Genomic DNA, 17595 nt, shown 5'->3' on the forward strand with positions numbered 1-17595 from the left:
GATTGCAGCTTGTGATGGTAGACTATTGATTCTCCACCTGCTGCTGGTTCTGGTAAGAGTGATCCCACAGCTTTCAGTGGATCACCAAATCAAAGTCTACCATCATCAGCTGCAGTCCAACACAGTGATGAAAAAAATGACAAAATGTTTCACCTTAAGAAATTAAAAAAAGGTAATTTTTAATAAATGGCAGAAACACATCTTTAAAAAGTTGGGACAGGGCCATGTTTACAGCTGTGTAGCTTCTTTTAACATCAGTCTGTGAAAACATCTGTGAACTGAGGACACAAGTTTCAGAACTTTTGCTCAGCAGTCCATTTTCCATTTCATGATACACCAAATGTTTCAGTTGATGATCTGGACTTTCGACCTGCAGGGCAGCAGGTTCAGCACCTGGACTCTTCTACTATGAAGCCATGCCGTTGTAATAGATGCAATATGTGGTTTAGCATTGTCTTGCTGAAATCCGCAAGGACTTGACTAAAAAAATAAACAAACCCAAAAGTGATCTGGATTTGAGCATGTATTGCTCAAACACCTCTTTAAACCTTTCAGTATTGATGGTGACTTTCCCAAAGTGTAAGCTGCCAATGCCATAGGGACGAATGCACCCCCGTAACCCACACATACTGGATTCTTGTTGTTTTTTGTCCTTAAGTGATTAAAACTGGAAGTGCATGTGGTGGCATTTTGTTTGTATTGCTGCAGTACTGGTTTCTAATGACTAGCTATGAAGCCCCCACATGGGTAGTTGGGAACATACTCAAAGCCAGTGGGTGAAGCACCTCCTTTTTTCAGGTGTATCAAAAGTGTGATTTAAGTAACAGTAATGGAGATCTGTTGTTGAAACGGCCCAGACTGTTGATAGTTACTGTGGTTACCATATCAGTACCTCTGTGTTGTAGTACAACTCTTTGTGTCCCCATGAGTTTGGTAGGTTTATCTTTTACCCTCTATATTCCTGTGTGCCTGGTGACTCATTTACCATTCAATCACAGCACTAACTGTCCCGTTCCAAACTGCTTTTCGTGTAATTGTTTTCACAGTCATTCAAGTACAGAGTGTCGCCACTATTCATAGCTTCCTTGTTTTGTTTTGAGCTCTGCATGGTTGAAAAGGAAATTGTAGCAAAGTTGCCAATCTTCGAGCCAATGGTTTTGTGTTTTTAATTTGTGTAACACTTCATGAGAATTTCATGCTGTTGAAAACTGAGCTTTTTTCTTTAATTTCTTCCTGTGTCTGTGTTGGTCCTTTTATCATAATGTTTTGTTCTGTGAATTCAGGATCTTTAATTATCATTTCCTTGTTCTTCAGTTTATTATCTGTAGCTTCAGCTTAGCTGTGCTTTTCAGCTTGAAGAGTACCAAAGAAGTCTTTACTCCTCTGACTCTTTTCTTTAAAATTAATTGAGCCTTATTTCCAGCTGCAAATCAATCAGGGACATTTCTGTTTATGCCGTCTACTCTTGAATCAGTATGTTACCTTTTAAAAAAATAAATGAATAAATAATTTGTAAAAATTATAGCATGTTGCATTTGAGGCCAGTCTTTATCAATTTATTACTGTGTGGTTTTTGTTTAAGGTGTCTCACATCACTTATCATCCTCTGCCTCAGAGATGAAGAAGCAGATTAGAAATTATTGGTTTTCAATCATACAGTTATTCATTTTAACGAGTGTGCTCTAGAGGCGTTACATTCAGCTCAACCACATTTGATGCCATTTGTACATGAATTAAGGCGCAGATGCATGGGTATGTTTGTACATGTGTGCAGTGTATGAAAAGGACCTGTACCATGCTGTGACATGTTGAATGGTTTGTTAGGCTTTTCCAGGTGAAAATGGAAAGGGAGCAACATCAGACAGAGATCAGAGACCTGCAGGACCAGCTGTCAGAGATGCATGATGAACTCGACTCAGCCAAGAAGTCTGCTGCTGATGGAGAGAAAGACATGCTTATGGTGGTGAGCCACAGTGCCCTTTGTTATAGAAAGAAAAATAAATGTTTATTGTTCTTGCGTTTTTTTGGGGGGGGGGTTGCATTAGGGTTAATTAACTTTATTCATAAAACAATATAGAAGATTTAAGCCTTTAAGTTCCTGTTTCACGTAATATTCAAAAGATCTAAACGCAGCCTGTATAGCAATTAACCTATCACTGATTTCCTAAATTCTTTACATTGTAGCTAAAATGATCACATTGACATTATAGTTGCTGAAAGCTTTTTTTTTTTCTTCTGCAAATTCTGGACTAAAGTTGTCAAAATGTCTGCATTTTCCATAGGAGATGATGCAGCTCAAGGTAGAAATGCAGGAAGCTATCCTAGCCAAAGAGGAACAGGAGGAGGTGCTGAGGAGGCGAGAAAGGGAGCTAACGGCTCTGAAAGGAGCTTTGAAGGAAGAGGTGGCCGCTCATGATCAGGAGCTGGATAAAATGAAGGAGCAGTACGAGAAGGAAATAAGCAAGCTGCAGACATCTTTGGAGGAGGCCAAGCAGGTACTCAGCTTCCCATGTAGTTTCCCTCAGTTCCCTTCCTCCACTCTCCTCTACTTTGATTCCTTCTCTGTTTTCGCTTATTTGCCATCTCACCCACAGCACAATGTTACAGAGTGTTACAGAGAGGTGTGGGTATAAGCACAGTCAGGGGTACTGTAACCCTGTTTGCTGTGGATTTTAAGTTCATCTTAGGCAACGTCCTCACTTAATGTGTTTTCGTTTGAAAACGCATAGTTTTCTCTCCGTTTTGGTCTCCCGTCCACACTGAGACAGCGTTTTCCTCGAAGGAAAATGCAGCATTTTGAAAACGCTCTGGAAAATGAATACAATTGAAGACGGTGCTTTTGCATCGCAGTGTGGACAGCGAAAATGGAGACTTTCAAAAACGATGATGCATTTTTGTCATGTGATGCAGTCATGTGACCAATTAAACAAAGATAGTGGAGGGTATTATACAGCAGTTGTTTTGTTTGCTCTCAATTTTGACAGCCCTAGTTTGTACATGCTTCAGATAGTTTTTCTTCAAATTCTTTAATCCTCACTCACTAGTGTGGACGCGGAACGTTTTCAGACGAAAACGCTGTTTTCAAATCTATCCGGGCTAGGGTGGATGTAGCCTTAGAGTTTGGTCCTCTGCTTTGAAGTGCCATTATTTACACTTTCAGTAGTTACACAGCTGTGACACTGAGTATGCAGATTCCGAGGCAGTTGGTTTTAAAATAGGCAGAAAGATACGCTTGGTCGTTTTAATCAGAGTAACTACATTTCTATAAAAAAGAAATGCACGATAAGCATGAAAGGGAAGCAAAAAGGCCTTGTTGTTTTTTCTAATCTGCTGACCCTTAAAACTAATGCTCTTTAATTTATGTTGGTGAATAGTAGTTTCTCAAAACTACTTTACGCCTTAATAGAAATGTAGAAAACTGCTACTAACTCGTCTTTTCGCATGTGTTGTACTAAACCTTGAAATATTCATCAATTCAGTCTAGAGTTGTGCGATGTGAGTTGTTTGTTCTTTTCAGTGAAGTGGAAATTGACCTCCACTTGAGTTCACTGTGGATGAGCTGAGTCAACAGAGCAAACTGATAAAATGAAAACAAAACGCTATGTAACATTTAAATGTTGCTCATCATCATTTTTCATGCGAAGTCTTTCTTAATGGCTTAGTCTTCTTACAAGGAGAACTTTTTAAAATTACAATTTAGAAACATTTGTCTGTATTTGTAAGTATTGCCTTACAGTCAAGGTCATTATTGTAGCGCAGAGAAAGTTTTATCATCATTATGACGATTTCTGGCAAGCTTCACAACTGTCTTAAGAAATCTGAACCATTCCGTATTATTCTGCACCACTAGTATATATCATTTTTACCAGAAGTTGGAGTGCATCAGTAGTTTTCTGTGTTACACTTGCACCACATAATATTTCCAGATTAGTGTTAGTGATGGGCCATTCATTACTAATAAATGAAAAAAGTGCATTTTCTAGTTAGAGGGGTCGTCATCTGTTGTTTCAGAAATAGGAGAAGATGAGAAGAATAGCTTTGAATGGCACTGAAGATGCATTGTTGTCAGTAGGTTGTTTTTTGTGACCCACGTGTGTCCTGTTTATCTTCACGAGTGGAACTTGTCCTTGTTCTCAGCTTCCTGGAGGCCTGGTTGGGGTCCACAGCATTGCTGTGTAACAAGGCTCTATGAGAACACTTCCTTTTGTCAAACAGAGGTACTGCTCGCCTGAGGTCATCAGGGATTTACCCTCAGTGCATTGTAAACATTTGGCAAGATAAGGTCATTGTTTTTTCTCTTGTGAGGTATAAAAGCTGCCTCTTGTTGAATTGTTTCCTTTATTTTCCTTGAATTAATGTTTTCTCCAGTCTGGTGTATCGATTACTATGCAGAATATGAAATTGTATCCATCTAACGCAGTGGCATTCCTTTACCAGTTTAATATATGTTGTTTATGCTGGGCAACATGCAAGTAGAGAGAAAAAAAATCTAAACAAATCAGCATGCAAGGCTGCCCGATTAAAGAAAAAATCATACCCATGATTGCTTAGTATTATGTTTAACACAGTAACTCTTGTTTCAAGGAGCCTCACAATGGACAAAAGTTTTTCTGAATTGGTTTTACCTTTCTTGTTTATCAAAAGTCAACAAAGCAACAATGTAATTCTTTTATCTCAGTAATCTTGTTTTTTATTTTGTTTATTTTTTGTAATTCAATTGTAATGGCATACAAATTTTGATTAAATAGACAGTCTTGCCAGCATGTAAATGACACATTAAGTAAATAATTTGCAGTCACAGCTAAAATACATATTGTGAATATTTCACCCTGCCCTCTAACTGAAGTGCTACCTTTGTTTAGGTGCCTTCCTCTTTGTTGGCCCTGATATTTGCAGTGACCAGACCTGCTCTTGTGGACAGGAATGGTGGAAAGTGGAACGCGAAATCCCTCTGTATATTAGTTAATTGCAGTGACGAGCCATCACTAATCTAATGAGCTGCTGTTCCTGATCGCGTCACGTCCCCTCTTCTCTCTGCACTCTGAAAGAGTCGGGGTAATTGTGGACCTCAGTTGCTGATGAATGATGAGTTTGTTTCACACAATAAAAGCAGCGGGGGTTGGGACATGCAGAATAAGTGGGTCAGTATGCTGCAAGAGAGGGGATGCAAGGCTGACCCCTGTGAAAGAAGGGTGGGGGGCTGCTTTGTGTCTCAACTTAAAAGCTACATTGTGTTTTTGATGAGATGAAATGTATGGAATTTTATCTAGGCTGAAAAACGTTGGTTTTATTGTTTTATGTAAATTAGCCACCGCTTATTTAACCAGCATTAGCACCATTCTTAATGTTCTGTAACTAAAGATATGTACTCATTGGGAACTAGACATGTGCTAGTATGTGAAAAATGCAGAAAGATGAGGTGTGGTGAGTAGAGATTAGGGTTCGTTTCCAGGAATGCCAGGGTTAGAGTGGGGAATGTGCACCCTGTAGACCTCCTCTTTACTCAGCTCCAGCTTTGTTATAGTGTACCTGCTCCGATCTGCGGGAGAGGTTCAGATATTTTCATTTATTCCTCTTCAGGGTGCTGCAGTTGCTTCTCCGTCACTACAGTGCTCCATATTTTCAGTGTTAGAGGCTTTAAAAGGTCTCAGCCCTTCCTAACTGTAAAGACAGAGCCTTGTGCTTATCGCATCATTTCCAGCTCTTGTTATGTTTCACCTACAGATCCAAACCACAGTGTGTAACACAGCCAGATTGTTATCACGCTCTCATCTCTAACCTCAATCCCAAATGCTGTATTCTTCATTTCCTAACTCCACAGTTTCCACACAACACTCCACAGTGATCTCATGTGGACCTAAATGCAGTTCATTTTCTGGCCTGTACTCTATCTCAGCCTGCCTCTTCAGTAATCTCTGCCAGTGTGTGAACTGAAGTCTCTCTGTCTGATCATCAAACTTGTGTAGCTCAGAGAAGAGTTCCCCCTCAGGCTTGTTTTGAAAGTAAAGACTTCAGCATGAGTCTGTGTGTTTGATGATAGCTCTGTATTTCCCAGCGTAGCTTTGGGAGCTGATTTACCAGGCGACTGGGAAGAAGAGGCATGAGATGCAGGACAGCAAGCAAGGAAGGAAATGATTATCTTGACAGAGATGGCGAGGAATTAGCAGTTTATATCTTGTTGAAATATTAGGCGATTTACTTCTTGGTCTTCAAAGAGCTGTGGTGATAACTTTATAGATTGATGACTTTAAAAGCTATGAAAACCAGGAACTAAATACCCTGCAGCTCACTCAGGTGTTCAGTTCAGAAAATGTTGCAGCACAGCTAAACATGGGTCAGGTTTGTGTAAAACTAGGCAGTGGCCTGGATTTTTGTATTTATTGTTTTTGCAGGAGCCCAATCTGCCAAAACATCTCACAGAAGTCAAGTAAAACACTCATCTCCTGTTGAGATGTGCAGAGATGTTTGTTGTTCTGCTTTCTGTTTGGTTTGGCCACAAAGAGAGGAATCTGAACCTGTTTCATACTTTTGCATCTTGTATTTGGATTAATGCCAGCAGGCTGCTTCGCCACATGAAATTAAATGTGATAGTAAATTGATGTGTGGGCTGAGGTCTCTGCGTTTGTTGTAAATTCTCTGGATTGACTTGTTGTGTGGGATGTGTATTATGGGTGTTTCTTTTCTCACTCATAGCTCTATTTCATTTCTGTCAACTTTGGCCTGAAAAAACTAGAATATATGCAGTTTTCTGGTCTCTTTCTGTTTCTGCTCAGCATTTGATTGAACTTTATTCTGGACTGTGATACCTGATTTTACTGACACTCTGTGGTCTGTGAGTGAACAAACAGTGTTACCACTGTTTGTTAAAGGCTTTGTAATTTATTTATTTATTAAAAAGTGGTTCAGAATGCTTTACTTCAGCTGTACTTTGTCTTGCTTTGAATTTTCCTTAAATAAGAAACATCAGTGCCTCTTATAGAACTTATTTGGTGCCATTTTGTCTGGTTGTTACGTCCTTGCAAAGGGGCCTTGCAAAGGGGCCTTGCACAGAGACTGTTTTAAAAGCTGGTTTCCACTCACATTTCTCTGAGGACAAGACTATATTTGATTACGCTTTTACCCAAGGAGATTTTAGTACTTCTCAGGTTTCACATTTTAATTTGTACTTCAATCCTTTCTTTCATTAGTACATGACAGGTCTCCTGTTGCAGTTAACCTTAGTTTCGGGTGTCTGTCAGGTATCTGTTTTTTAAATTAAAGATAGCTGTTGTGTTTGTAATACATACTTTGAGTAGTTGAACCAAATCACAGCTTCTGCACTCCCCGAATAAGTTTTTCAAGTTTAATTTCCTGATATCAGGGTTAAGTTCAGATAATCTGACATCATGCAGAAAAGGCGGTGAGCTCTACATGACCTTGGGCAGTTTTATTTTCTTAAGTCATGTGTGTGTGTAGTAGTTCCTTTCCAACAAGGACCGCAAAGAACTCCATCTATCTAGCTGTCAAAAACTTAAACTCCACAGTGACAAGAACAGGATTAGTTAGAATAAGCAAGTGACATGCCGATAAATGCAAATAACACATCAAACACTCCCTCTGGTGTTTTGTGCACTGACAATGTATAAAAGACTTCCTGTAGCCTTTAGTGCTTATTTTAGCAGATTTGCATACCTTTGACCTCTGTTTTGACTAAAATTGGGAAGGTAAGAAATGTTAATATATTCTATTGCAAATTCATCTAAAGGGAAAGCCAAAAATGTTTTGGTCACTGCTCCATCTGACTTAGCTTCCTGTCTTGAATCAGTTGTTGTACCTGCACAGATGGAGATGGAGGAGGTGATAATTTTTGAATGGTGAATTCTTAGCTGAGGCCCAAGCTGTTTTTACATATTATATATGTAATGCATTTCTTTTAAAATGTGTTAATATTATTTTAAAAAGCACTATGTGGCTCAAATGGCTGCTCTAACAGGTGCTTTTCAGTAGGGCTGGTGGTTATGCAAAGAGTAAAACCAAGAAAAGCATGCTAAATATCATGCAGTACAAGTGTATCCGAAGAACACTACTCTCTGTCTTCTTGTAAAATTATTTTTGTGTTCTTTGGAAGGAAAAAAAAAGTCTTTATCAAAGTCTCACCTTGATGAAAACAGTCTTTCAGTAGTGTTCTTTGTATATACTTGTACTACCTGAATAGGTTTTCTTGGATTTTGTTCTTTGTACATCTATTAATCATTATAATTATAATCTTGAAGTTGCAGAAAAGAAACCCCCGAATGAAAACAAAACCCACAAAGAACAACACCAGGAATCAGGAAGGGGGAGAAAGGATGACATTTTAGCAGCTCCCTGTGTGGAAAATGTCTTTATTTGGAGAAGCTTCCTTTCTATCTGTTTACTGTAAATCTAATATTTAAAAATAACATGTACCTTGAATGTATTAGAGTTGCATTTTGGATTTGTTTACTTGTTGCCCAAGCATTTTAGGTGAAAGTTAATGTACTAAATAATCCATTATATCCAATGAAATAATCTTAAATTCATCTGTGATGTATAGAAGTTACTCTGACATGATCAGCACTTTAGCTGTTTGAGGATTTCACTCTTTACTCTTTTTCTGAAGTTTGTTAATAGGTCGGTAGGAAAAGCTAAGCCAAGATTTCACTGTAGCAAACGACCTTTCTAAGTATTCGCTTCGCTTGAGCATTGGAGTTGCTTCAAAGACTGCACAAAGTTAGTTAATGTGCAACTCTAGGTAAACAGTTAGAGTACACATGAGGTCCCAAGTCAATCTTTGAGTTTAGGGTAGAAGGACAAGTGTAACAGCAGTATAATCTTAATACGTATTCTTCTTTGATATTTCACTAATACACTGAAGTCAGCTTGTGTTGTTGGTCACAAGTTGAAGTGGTGATAAATGAATATAATAAATAGACAAAATAAACAAATAATAGCTGATAAAGTGAGGTTTCTTTAGTACTAATCCTTCAGTGATTGCTGGGTAAACTTTAATACTGCTTTAACAAATTATTAACTTTTTGTACTAGTGAAAAGCAAGAGAATTAAGGCAGTAAAACCCTGAAGAAATTTAAAATTCAGTATTTCTCTAAGAGCCAAATAAAAAAAGATTTTTCTATTAGCAGTATGAACACTTAAGTTCACAGGTGTTCCTGATATTGTGAGATAAATGTGTTATAGTGCAGGTCTATTAAAGTCACTTAAAATAAATTAACGATGCAGATGGGAAACTTTTCATTAAAAACTGACTAATCGTGTCACTGCATCCCCTCCCACTTCTTCCCACAGACAGCAGAAGGGTCTCTCTCCTTCTGGCTGGGTGGCTTTGCTCTTGTTTTTAACACGTGACCCAATGTGGGAAGTGGGACATGCAGAAATGGAGCACAGACACCATCATGCCACACGTTATTCCTTTATTACTGTAGTTACAGCTTTGTTTATTGCCCTCAACACAATCACACTTTAATCAGTAATTTAATCGGTAAATCCACATTTATTATTGAGTTTAATCTTCCTAGAAAGTGGTCATAAAGATGGTTACCAGCATTTGTTGTCTATAAAACTGATTTGTCAGCTTTTTAATTAGTTTTCAGCATTTGGAGGGCTGCTGTAACACAATTTGACACAGAACATCTGATCATCTCAAACATTTTAGCCTAAACTTACACAAAAAACTGAGTATTTATTTATTCAACCAGATGCCAGTTTATGGAAGCACATCAAGCGAAAAATGTAATGGAATTTGATAAAGATACATCCACCCTGCAAAGAATGGGAACTATTATCATTTACATTATGTGGATAGGTGGCTAGGGAGGCAGGTAGATGAATCCTTGTGAGCCAAAAGCTAAGTTGCTCTTAAATGTTAAGTTTCAGATGGTACATGCAACCAAAGATTTAACTAAAACCAGTAGACCAAGTCTCAGTACAATATAAATAACAAAGCCATGGCAGTAGAGTCCAAGGCAGAAGCTGGAAATAGCACTATATGTCATATTTCCTGAGACAGGTGTTGATTCAACTTGGCCACTTTTGAGGCTGCAGTTTGTGCTGGTGAGAAATTGTATTATGTTATAAAAAGCAAATTCCTTTTCTTTTCTTTTTTTTTTTTATAAAATCTGCAGATGTTTTTTGTGGTTCATCCATCTATCCAGGCATCCATTCATGTTCTTGTTGTTTATCCAGTTGGGGATCATAGGGTTGCTGGAGCTTATCCCGACTGTCATACGGTGAAAGGCGGGATACACCCTGGACAGGCTTGCAAAGCCAATGCATAGTCATAGTGGCCAATTTAAACTTGCCAAGTAATCTAACAGACATGTCTGGACTGTGGGAGGCAGCTAGGGTACCTGGCAGGAACCTTTGCAGGTATGTGGAGAACATAGAAACACTCCACCCAAAGGCTCAGGCGGCTGGTTGATTCAAATACAGAACCTTCTTGCTCTTCTCGTCTGACCAAACTAAATTATCCAGTGAGTGGGTGATGAGGGCGGTTATGTTGTGACAGCGGAAAACAGGTCTGACTGGCCTGAAACTGGGAGGCACTTATCGCGTATTTAATACAGGACGTGCCTCTTTGTACACACGGTGATGACAAGATGTGCTAACCAACAAGCACCTTTTATATCAGTCATGAAAGGGCATTCAGGAGGTGACTAGGCATTTAAAACTTTTTAAAAAAAAATTGTAAATAAATTGTCTGACAATTTACAAAAGGAAACTTTTCCGCGTTGCAGTTAAAATCTACTAACAGTTTGTTTCCTTATCTTTTTCAAAGATTAGATTAGGTTAGATTAGATTTTTACATGACACTCTTTCTGTGATTATGCTGCTTCTGTGGAAGGTGTTTGTAGCTCTTCAGTAAGAAAGTGCCAGAGAATGAATAACCAGTTTTTGGTTTCATTGTTTGCTTTCTTACATTTTTACCTTTCATCTTTGTCTCACCAGCTAGATCACATTTTCAATCAGTTGGTTCTTAAACACAGAAGGCCTTGTGTGCTTTTGTGCATTAGTACACTCACACATACAAACACACCTGAAGTGTCATACTTGGATATCAGCTGAGTGTGTGATGCATAACAAAGACCTGCACAGAAAGACCCGTATGATTGTACTATCGCAGTCCTTTCGCATATTTTCCCACCTTGAGCATTTCTTTTATGTATTTAATGTTTCACCACTTTCACCTCTGTCATATATTAAAATGGTGACAAATCGAGTTTACAGATTTTGTTCTGTAATTTTGTGTTCACGGCCATACATGCGTGCATACCTCGCTGTACTGAGGCTGTAAACTACTAAACCAGTTTCCTTACATTCCACCTCCATACCAAAAAACATTTTTGTTTCCAAACAAACCTTTACAAGCCTGTTGCCTGCTGACGTTATTCAGTAGAAGGGTGTAAGCGCAACTGAAACCTGTTGTTATCTGTTGTGTGGTTCTACTGTAGTCAGTTTTCTTTGTTTCTGTCTCCTCGCGCACTGACATATATATCTGGGTGTCTCCCATTTCTTCTCTTCTGCACAGCACTCCACCCTGTGGATGGATATTAATAACAATTTCTTTACTACTACATTATTGATTTTGCTTTCATCCTCTTGGACAAAACACTGGCATACATGTGTTTTCCCATCTGTACAACAGTTTTATCTTTGAGTCTGAACACAGTTTACCAACACAATACAAAACGACTTGCACACGAGTTGATGTGCGAGATGTGCTCTAGCTCCACTTCCAAGAGTTTGACATCATTGTTTTTCAGCTGTCAGAAAAACATGCTGGCATTGATTAAAGAAATTTACAATCTTGAAGGCATATGATTCAAGGGAATTGAAAAATTTGGAATACGTTTTCAGCTAGAGCTTGTTCTTGACTAGTGTCATTACTCCACCCTGAAATGTAGGAGTTAAAGGATTTGCATTAGTAGATTTGGGCATAAGGCAAATTCAAAGGACTGGTGCACCTGAAACTTCATCTGTGTTACAACTGCAGACATATACCACACAACAGTCTGTATTAATACCTGGTAGTAGTGTAGTGCTAACCCAGCAGGCTAGCATAACAGGTCTGCAATGCTAGCCTGCTGACCCTCAATCAGCAGAAGCTAATAAAAGCTCAGATTTAGTTACCTCCAATTGTGGTTTATTATAAGGTGTAAGAGAATTACAGGAAGGCCACTGGGGGACTGAGTATTACAAATGGCTTCTGTTATGAGGTATTTGAGTTGGTCTCAAATGTTCCATCATGCCTCATTATTCCACTTTCTGTTGAGTGTCACAGACTGCTGCTTCCTTTGTACTGAAGCCTTGTGTTTTGTTCTGATCTGCAGAGCAGCGCCACAGTGGTGCAAGAGAAGGCAGAAGTGGAGGCAGCCAAGGGTGTAGCAGAGGGCCAAGCAGGACGTCTGACTCAAGAAGTCGAGAGACTCCGCAGACGGGCGCAGGAGCTGGAAAATGAGGTGGCCAAACTAAACCGAATTATTGACGAAGCCAAGCTGCAGGAGAGCAGGCTGGGGGATAAAGTTGGTCGACTGGAGGTAAGGGGTGGAGTTCCAGAGTCTCAACTATTATTAGTTTTGTTCTACACAGTCACTTGTAGCATCATTATATGTATACTAAATGACAGTCTCATATGCAACAATGTCCATTTAACAGAGAGAGAAAAAGCAACTTGAAGAATCTCTATCTGAAATTACGGAGCAAGAAGAGGAGATGTCACGTGCAAACAGAGCTTTGACCATCCGACTTGAGGATGTGCAAGTAAGATTAGTAACACTTCACTGTGTTAGATAATACAGTTGCAAATGCACAACTTGACACATTTGTTATTGTGTCATTCTGCAGAGAAACTTCACCAAACTCAGCAATGAACACAACGATTTGGAGGAGAGGTTTCAAGAAGAGAGAAATCAGAAGGAGCAGTTAAAGAGCATGAAGAATGACATAGAGGATGAAAGGAGGCTGCTGGATCGTACAGTGGAAAAACTTCAGAAGGAGGTGAGTCTCTGAGTGTTTGTTTATTCACTAATTCACTTATTCACTCTGATCTGAATGAATTTCACACCGAATGTCTGCTTTTGTTATGCAGAGAATAGAATTTTAGGTTATGCAAACAAGATGGAGGCCGTGTGCTTATTCAGTTTGACCTTTGTTACAAAAATTATTTTCCAGACTCATTACTAAAGCAGAGTAACCAAGAAAACTTTGATAAAAAAAACTTTTATTTAGAAGAGCGATGTTGACTCATTCTTAACATGCAGTCCTCATCAAATTACTTAATCTTAGCGATGGATATCCCTAGTATAGTCATCTCAGGCACATGATTAATAGCTAAAAACCATAGTTTTGAAGAGTGAATGAAGTGATGGGCTGCATCAGGGCCCAGTATTAGATTAAGGTGGATTATTATGAACTGTGAGTCATCTAAAGCTACCTTGAGGGTTCAATAATAAAAGGTGTATAAAGGGTCCTGTTTAAAGGAAGCTTTCCAGAAGAACATTATTTTTTTGAGATGGTTCATGTTATATAATAACTCTATAAAAGGAGTCCAGTCCAATGTGCAAACAAATGATAAAATACTATCAAACTTGCATCTGAACCACATCATTATCTTTAAAATTCCCTACTTTTTCATAACATCTTGCTTTCTTTTGCCTCTTCCGTCCCTGTCACCACACCTTCAGATGAATGACATCGTGGAGGCATCCCAGTCGTCCACTCGCGAGCTTCAGGAGCAGATTGATATTTATAAGGAGAAGAACCGCCGGGAGCTGGCCGAGCTGCAGAAGCTTCTCAAAGAGCGAGGACAGGAGTTGGAGAAGTACCTGGTGACTACCAAAACCCTACAAAATGAGGTAAACACAATAAGAAGAAATGACACAGTGGCCAGATCAAGGCTGTTATCAGTCAGCCTATCTGAGCAATTCCATGCAGACCAGCACATTATGAGCTATTGTTCTGAGTCAGCCAGTTTGAGCACTCCTACCAACATCAATCTTTACTTTCAGAGAGTGATGTCAGCACTTAGGTATTTCTGCTCCCCGCTGCCCTTTCAAACCCAAAGCATAATATTAAAGTGAAAGAATTTAGCCAATTCAAGTAATAGAAAAGCTCTGTTTGTGTGTGACCCCTTGGCATTGTTTTTAGTCGTGCAGTTTATCATTGTCAGCTCTTTGGAATGTGAAGAATGTTTTTGATGAAAAAGAATCATTTATGTTGAAATGAGCTTGCCTTAAGTTGTTTCATTTATACATAAAATATTTATTTATGGAGGTAGGGCAGTTAAGATTTTCTTTTTGGTGACCTCTGAAACAGTTTGGTCCTGGAGAAATGTCACAATGTGTGATGCAAAAACTGTGTATAGCATCAGTGAGTAATGCAGATAATGATACATAGATCACTGGGCTAAGATTTTGTGTTTTATCTGCAATTCTGGTAGATCATTTGTGTGAGACACATTGTGTGTAAAGTTATGATTATCAGGGCCAGCAAAATCGCTAGCCCGATCGCTAGATTGATTTTGGTCGCCCGACCGGAGATATCACTAGCTCTGGGATGTCACGCTAGCGATTTCGCGAGCCCTGCTTATATAACTGATTAGCAGTGAGTTTAAACCTTTTGAGAGAATAAAAATTTGACACTTTCTTGTATTAGTGAATGTGTGGAAAAAGTGTAAACACAGCAAAAAGAATACTCAGTGGTACCATGTAGAGGTAATGAAATCTAGTTCTGGAAAGTGAATATTGTTTTTGTTGTTTGCTTTAGTAACATTCACAGGGTTCTGTACACATTTCTCCTGACTGCACAGTGAGGTAGAACTTGTTGGAACTAATGTGCCAGTACAGGAAGAAAAGATGATGACTGTAAACAATGCTGATTTCAAAAATGGCTGTTTGCTAATAGGTCTTGAGGTAGGAAATGTATTAAACATGCTTGCTAGTCCTTAAGGATACACTCAGTGTCCCAGAGCTCTAATGCTGTAAACAAAGCAGTGCCTGTTTATAATGAAAACTCCACGGGTACCTTTACAAAGAGGTATTGGCAGACTCTGCCTTAATTTTTTTTCTTGAAACCACAAGAGGCTGCCTTTCAAAAAAAAGAAGAAAAAAGACAGGCCTTTTTATGTGAACTGTTCTCTGAAACCTGTAGTCATTAGTTGCAGGCTTTTTTCACATGTATAATAGGCCAGCCTTTAGTTTTACTGATTTGCTGATCTGGGCAAACATGGAGCTCTACATTGCATGTCTGTCTGTATGTACAATGTGGTTGTGAACAGAGTTCATTTGTCAAGATAAGGTCAGTGTCCAGGCTTTTCCTTTTTTTTTCTGTCAGCATCCATGCTATGATATCTTTATCCTGCTGGTGCACAGGAAGAGGAGGATGTTAGCGCTGTGAAATCATTGTTGTGAAAGTTGTGCTGGCTGATTCACATCCTCCTCCTCCACTTACCTTTCCCAAGAAATTCAGTGCTCTGGGCCCTGTTTCAGAAAGCCGGTTTAGTGCAAACTCTGAGTAAGTATACCCTGAGTTAACGAAAACTCTGGGTTTTCGGTTTCACAAAGCGAGTTTAGATTAATTCTGAGTGAGTTACTATGACGACACACTCCGTGAAGCTAACCTGCCCCCTAGCAGGTTTACTTCAACTAACCCTGACCTTCTCCGCCTCTTTGTCGGAAACCTGACTGTAGGAAGTGTCAGACATGGCGTGCCCCTTCCTTGAAGAGCCAGTAGATGTTGAAGCCCAAATTCTCCGCAGAGCTCTCCGCCGGGAGAGAGTGATTAGAGCGCGTTCGGACATTTTATCATTTCCTGATGATTTTCTGTGTGAACGTTACCGTTTTTCAGCACAATCTATAATTTATTTGAATAACATCCTCAGGCCTAATATTGCTCATGTGACACATCGCGGACATTCTCTCAGTTCTGTGCATATTATTTGTATTGCACTTCGGTTTTTTGCAAACGGGAGCTTTCTGTATAATATTGGTGACGCTGAGCACGTTTCCAAGGCTACCGTCTGTCGGGCAGTCAGGAATGTTACAGTTGCACTGAAACGTCTCCTGTACTCGTTTGTGGTGTTCCCCGGTCATAGACCCACAAGATTTATCAAAGAGGGATTCCACAAAATTGCAGGTATCAGGATGAACAAAACTTAATTTATGATGTGGTGATACTTGAACTACTACTTAAATTTCACATTTATTCTCACGGTTCCCAGGCGTGATTGGCTGTATAGATGGCACTCACATTCCAATCATTGCTCCTTCAGTAAATGAAGGAGACTATGTGAACAGGAAGTCTTTCCACAGCATTAATGTACAGGTACATAGTTCCCTGTAGCATTTCAAACTAACAAATTATTTCATTATAGTAATGGATGCTAATTTGTGTTCTCTGCACTGTGAAGATCATATGTGATGCTGCCAACATTATCACAAATGTGGAAGCCAACTGCTCAGCCTCTGTGAGTGGTGGTGGTGGAGGACCCCCACCTGTTTTTCGGGCCTCCGCTTTTTTTTTTCTGTTGGCTATAACGGGTCACATTTGAGCATACAGAGTAAGCAAATATGTACTTGTAATGTGCTCAGATAATTTCAATAAGTGCTTACAGAGGGGAAATTAATGTAGCCTCTAACTGCAATTGATTTACATCGGACAAACAGACCAAGCACTATGGCTCATAATACAATTACACCTTACCTGTTTGGACTATATTTTTATATTTCATTTTTACTTGCTGCCAGGAACGTTTGGGGCCTGTTGGGTTGCACCTGCGCTCACATCACATCACAAAATAAAATGTATAAAATACAAAATAAAATATAATAAAATAATGTGTTATATGGGTGGAAATCCCTAGATCAATGTTTAAATTAACACTCACGCATTGACTCTGTCGGCTATGTTTTGCCATGCATGCTCCCTTTCTTTTGCAGCTGATGCTGTGTTACTTTTTTTCCCCAAAATTTGCATGTTATCGGCATATGCTGCCATCAGAATTTCGGCCTCAAGCGCTGTAAAATACATTGACCGCGCCTTCTTTCCCTCCGTCTCCATGGTGACTCGCTTAATCTGTGCTCCACTAATCAGGGCTTTATGTATCCTCGTGCGTGCGCTTAACTTGGGGTTAAAGCAACTCCGCGTTGACTGAACTAATTGTTATCAGCCTTTCTGAAACCGAATATTCCGAGTTGGACAGTTCGGGGTTACTCAACCCTGAGTATCGTTTTTCACTCTGAGTTTTCTAAACCGGCTTCCTGAAATAGGGCCCTGGACTGCTTCATTTAGTCCACATTTTCCAGCTGTTCTCAAACGTTCCAATAGTCCTCTACCATATGAAGTGTAGGCTACATACATCCACCTTCTTTACTTGAATTATCGAGTGAGCATCTTGTACGTATAAATCTCTTTTTACAAGCCGACTATGAAGACGGCCTGAAGTTAGAGGTTTTACTCCACAGATTTTGTAATCGCATAAATTTAAAAATAAGATCCAATAAAAGATGCACAACTATCCAGTTATACTTCTAACAGTGCAGTGCCGTACTTAAAGTATTGCTCAGATCATTACATGAATAACCA

At 39.3% G+C, this 17595-nt stretch overlaps 1 protein-coding gene across 2 annotated transcripts in view; it reads left to right on the top strand.

Annotated features, from left to right (window-relative positions):
- The window catches only part of cgnl1 (cingulin-like 1), a 34406-nt gene that overhangs the window by 8319 nt on the left and 8492 nt on the right, over positions 1-17595 (top strand). For both annotated transcript variants that reach the window (XM_085269338.1, XM_085269341.1), the window contains exons 7-12: positions 1825-1963; positions 2283-2495; positions 12345-12551; positions 12670-12774; positions 12859-13011; positions 13698-13868. In XM_085269338.1, the coding sequence (XP_085125464.1) occupies positions 1825-1963; positions 2283-2495; positions 12345-12551; positions 12670-12774; positions 12859-13011; positions 13698-13868 (988 nt within the window). The remainder of the gene's footprint in view (positions 1-1824; positions 1964-2282; positions 2496-12344; positions 12552-12669; positions 12775-12858; positions 13012-13697; positions 13869-17595) is intronic.

This window comes from Mchenga conophoros, linkage group LG1, assembly GCF_057382185.1.
Source record: "Mchenga conophoros isolate Kocher_MC1m ecotype Shallow Benthic linkage group LG1, M_conophoros_male_GT1.1, whole genome shotgun sequence".
Classification (NCBI taxonomy): Eukaryota; Metazoa; Chordata; class Actinopteri; order Cichliformes; family Cichlidae; genus Mchenga; species Mchenga conophoros.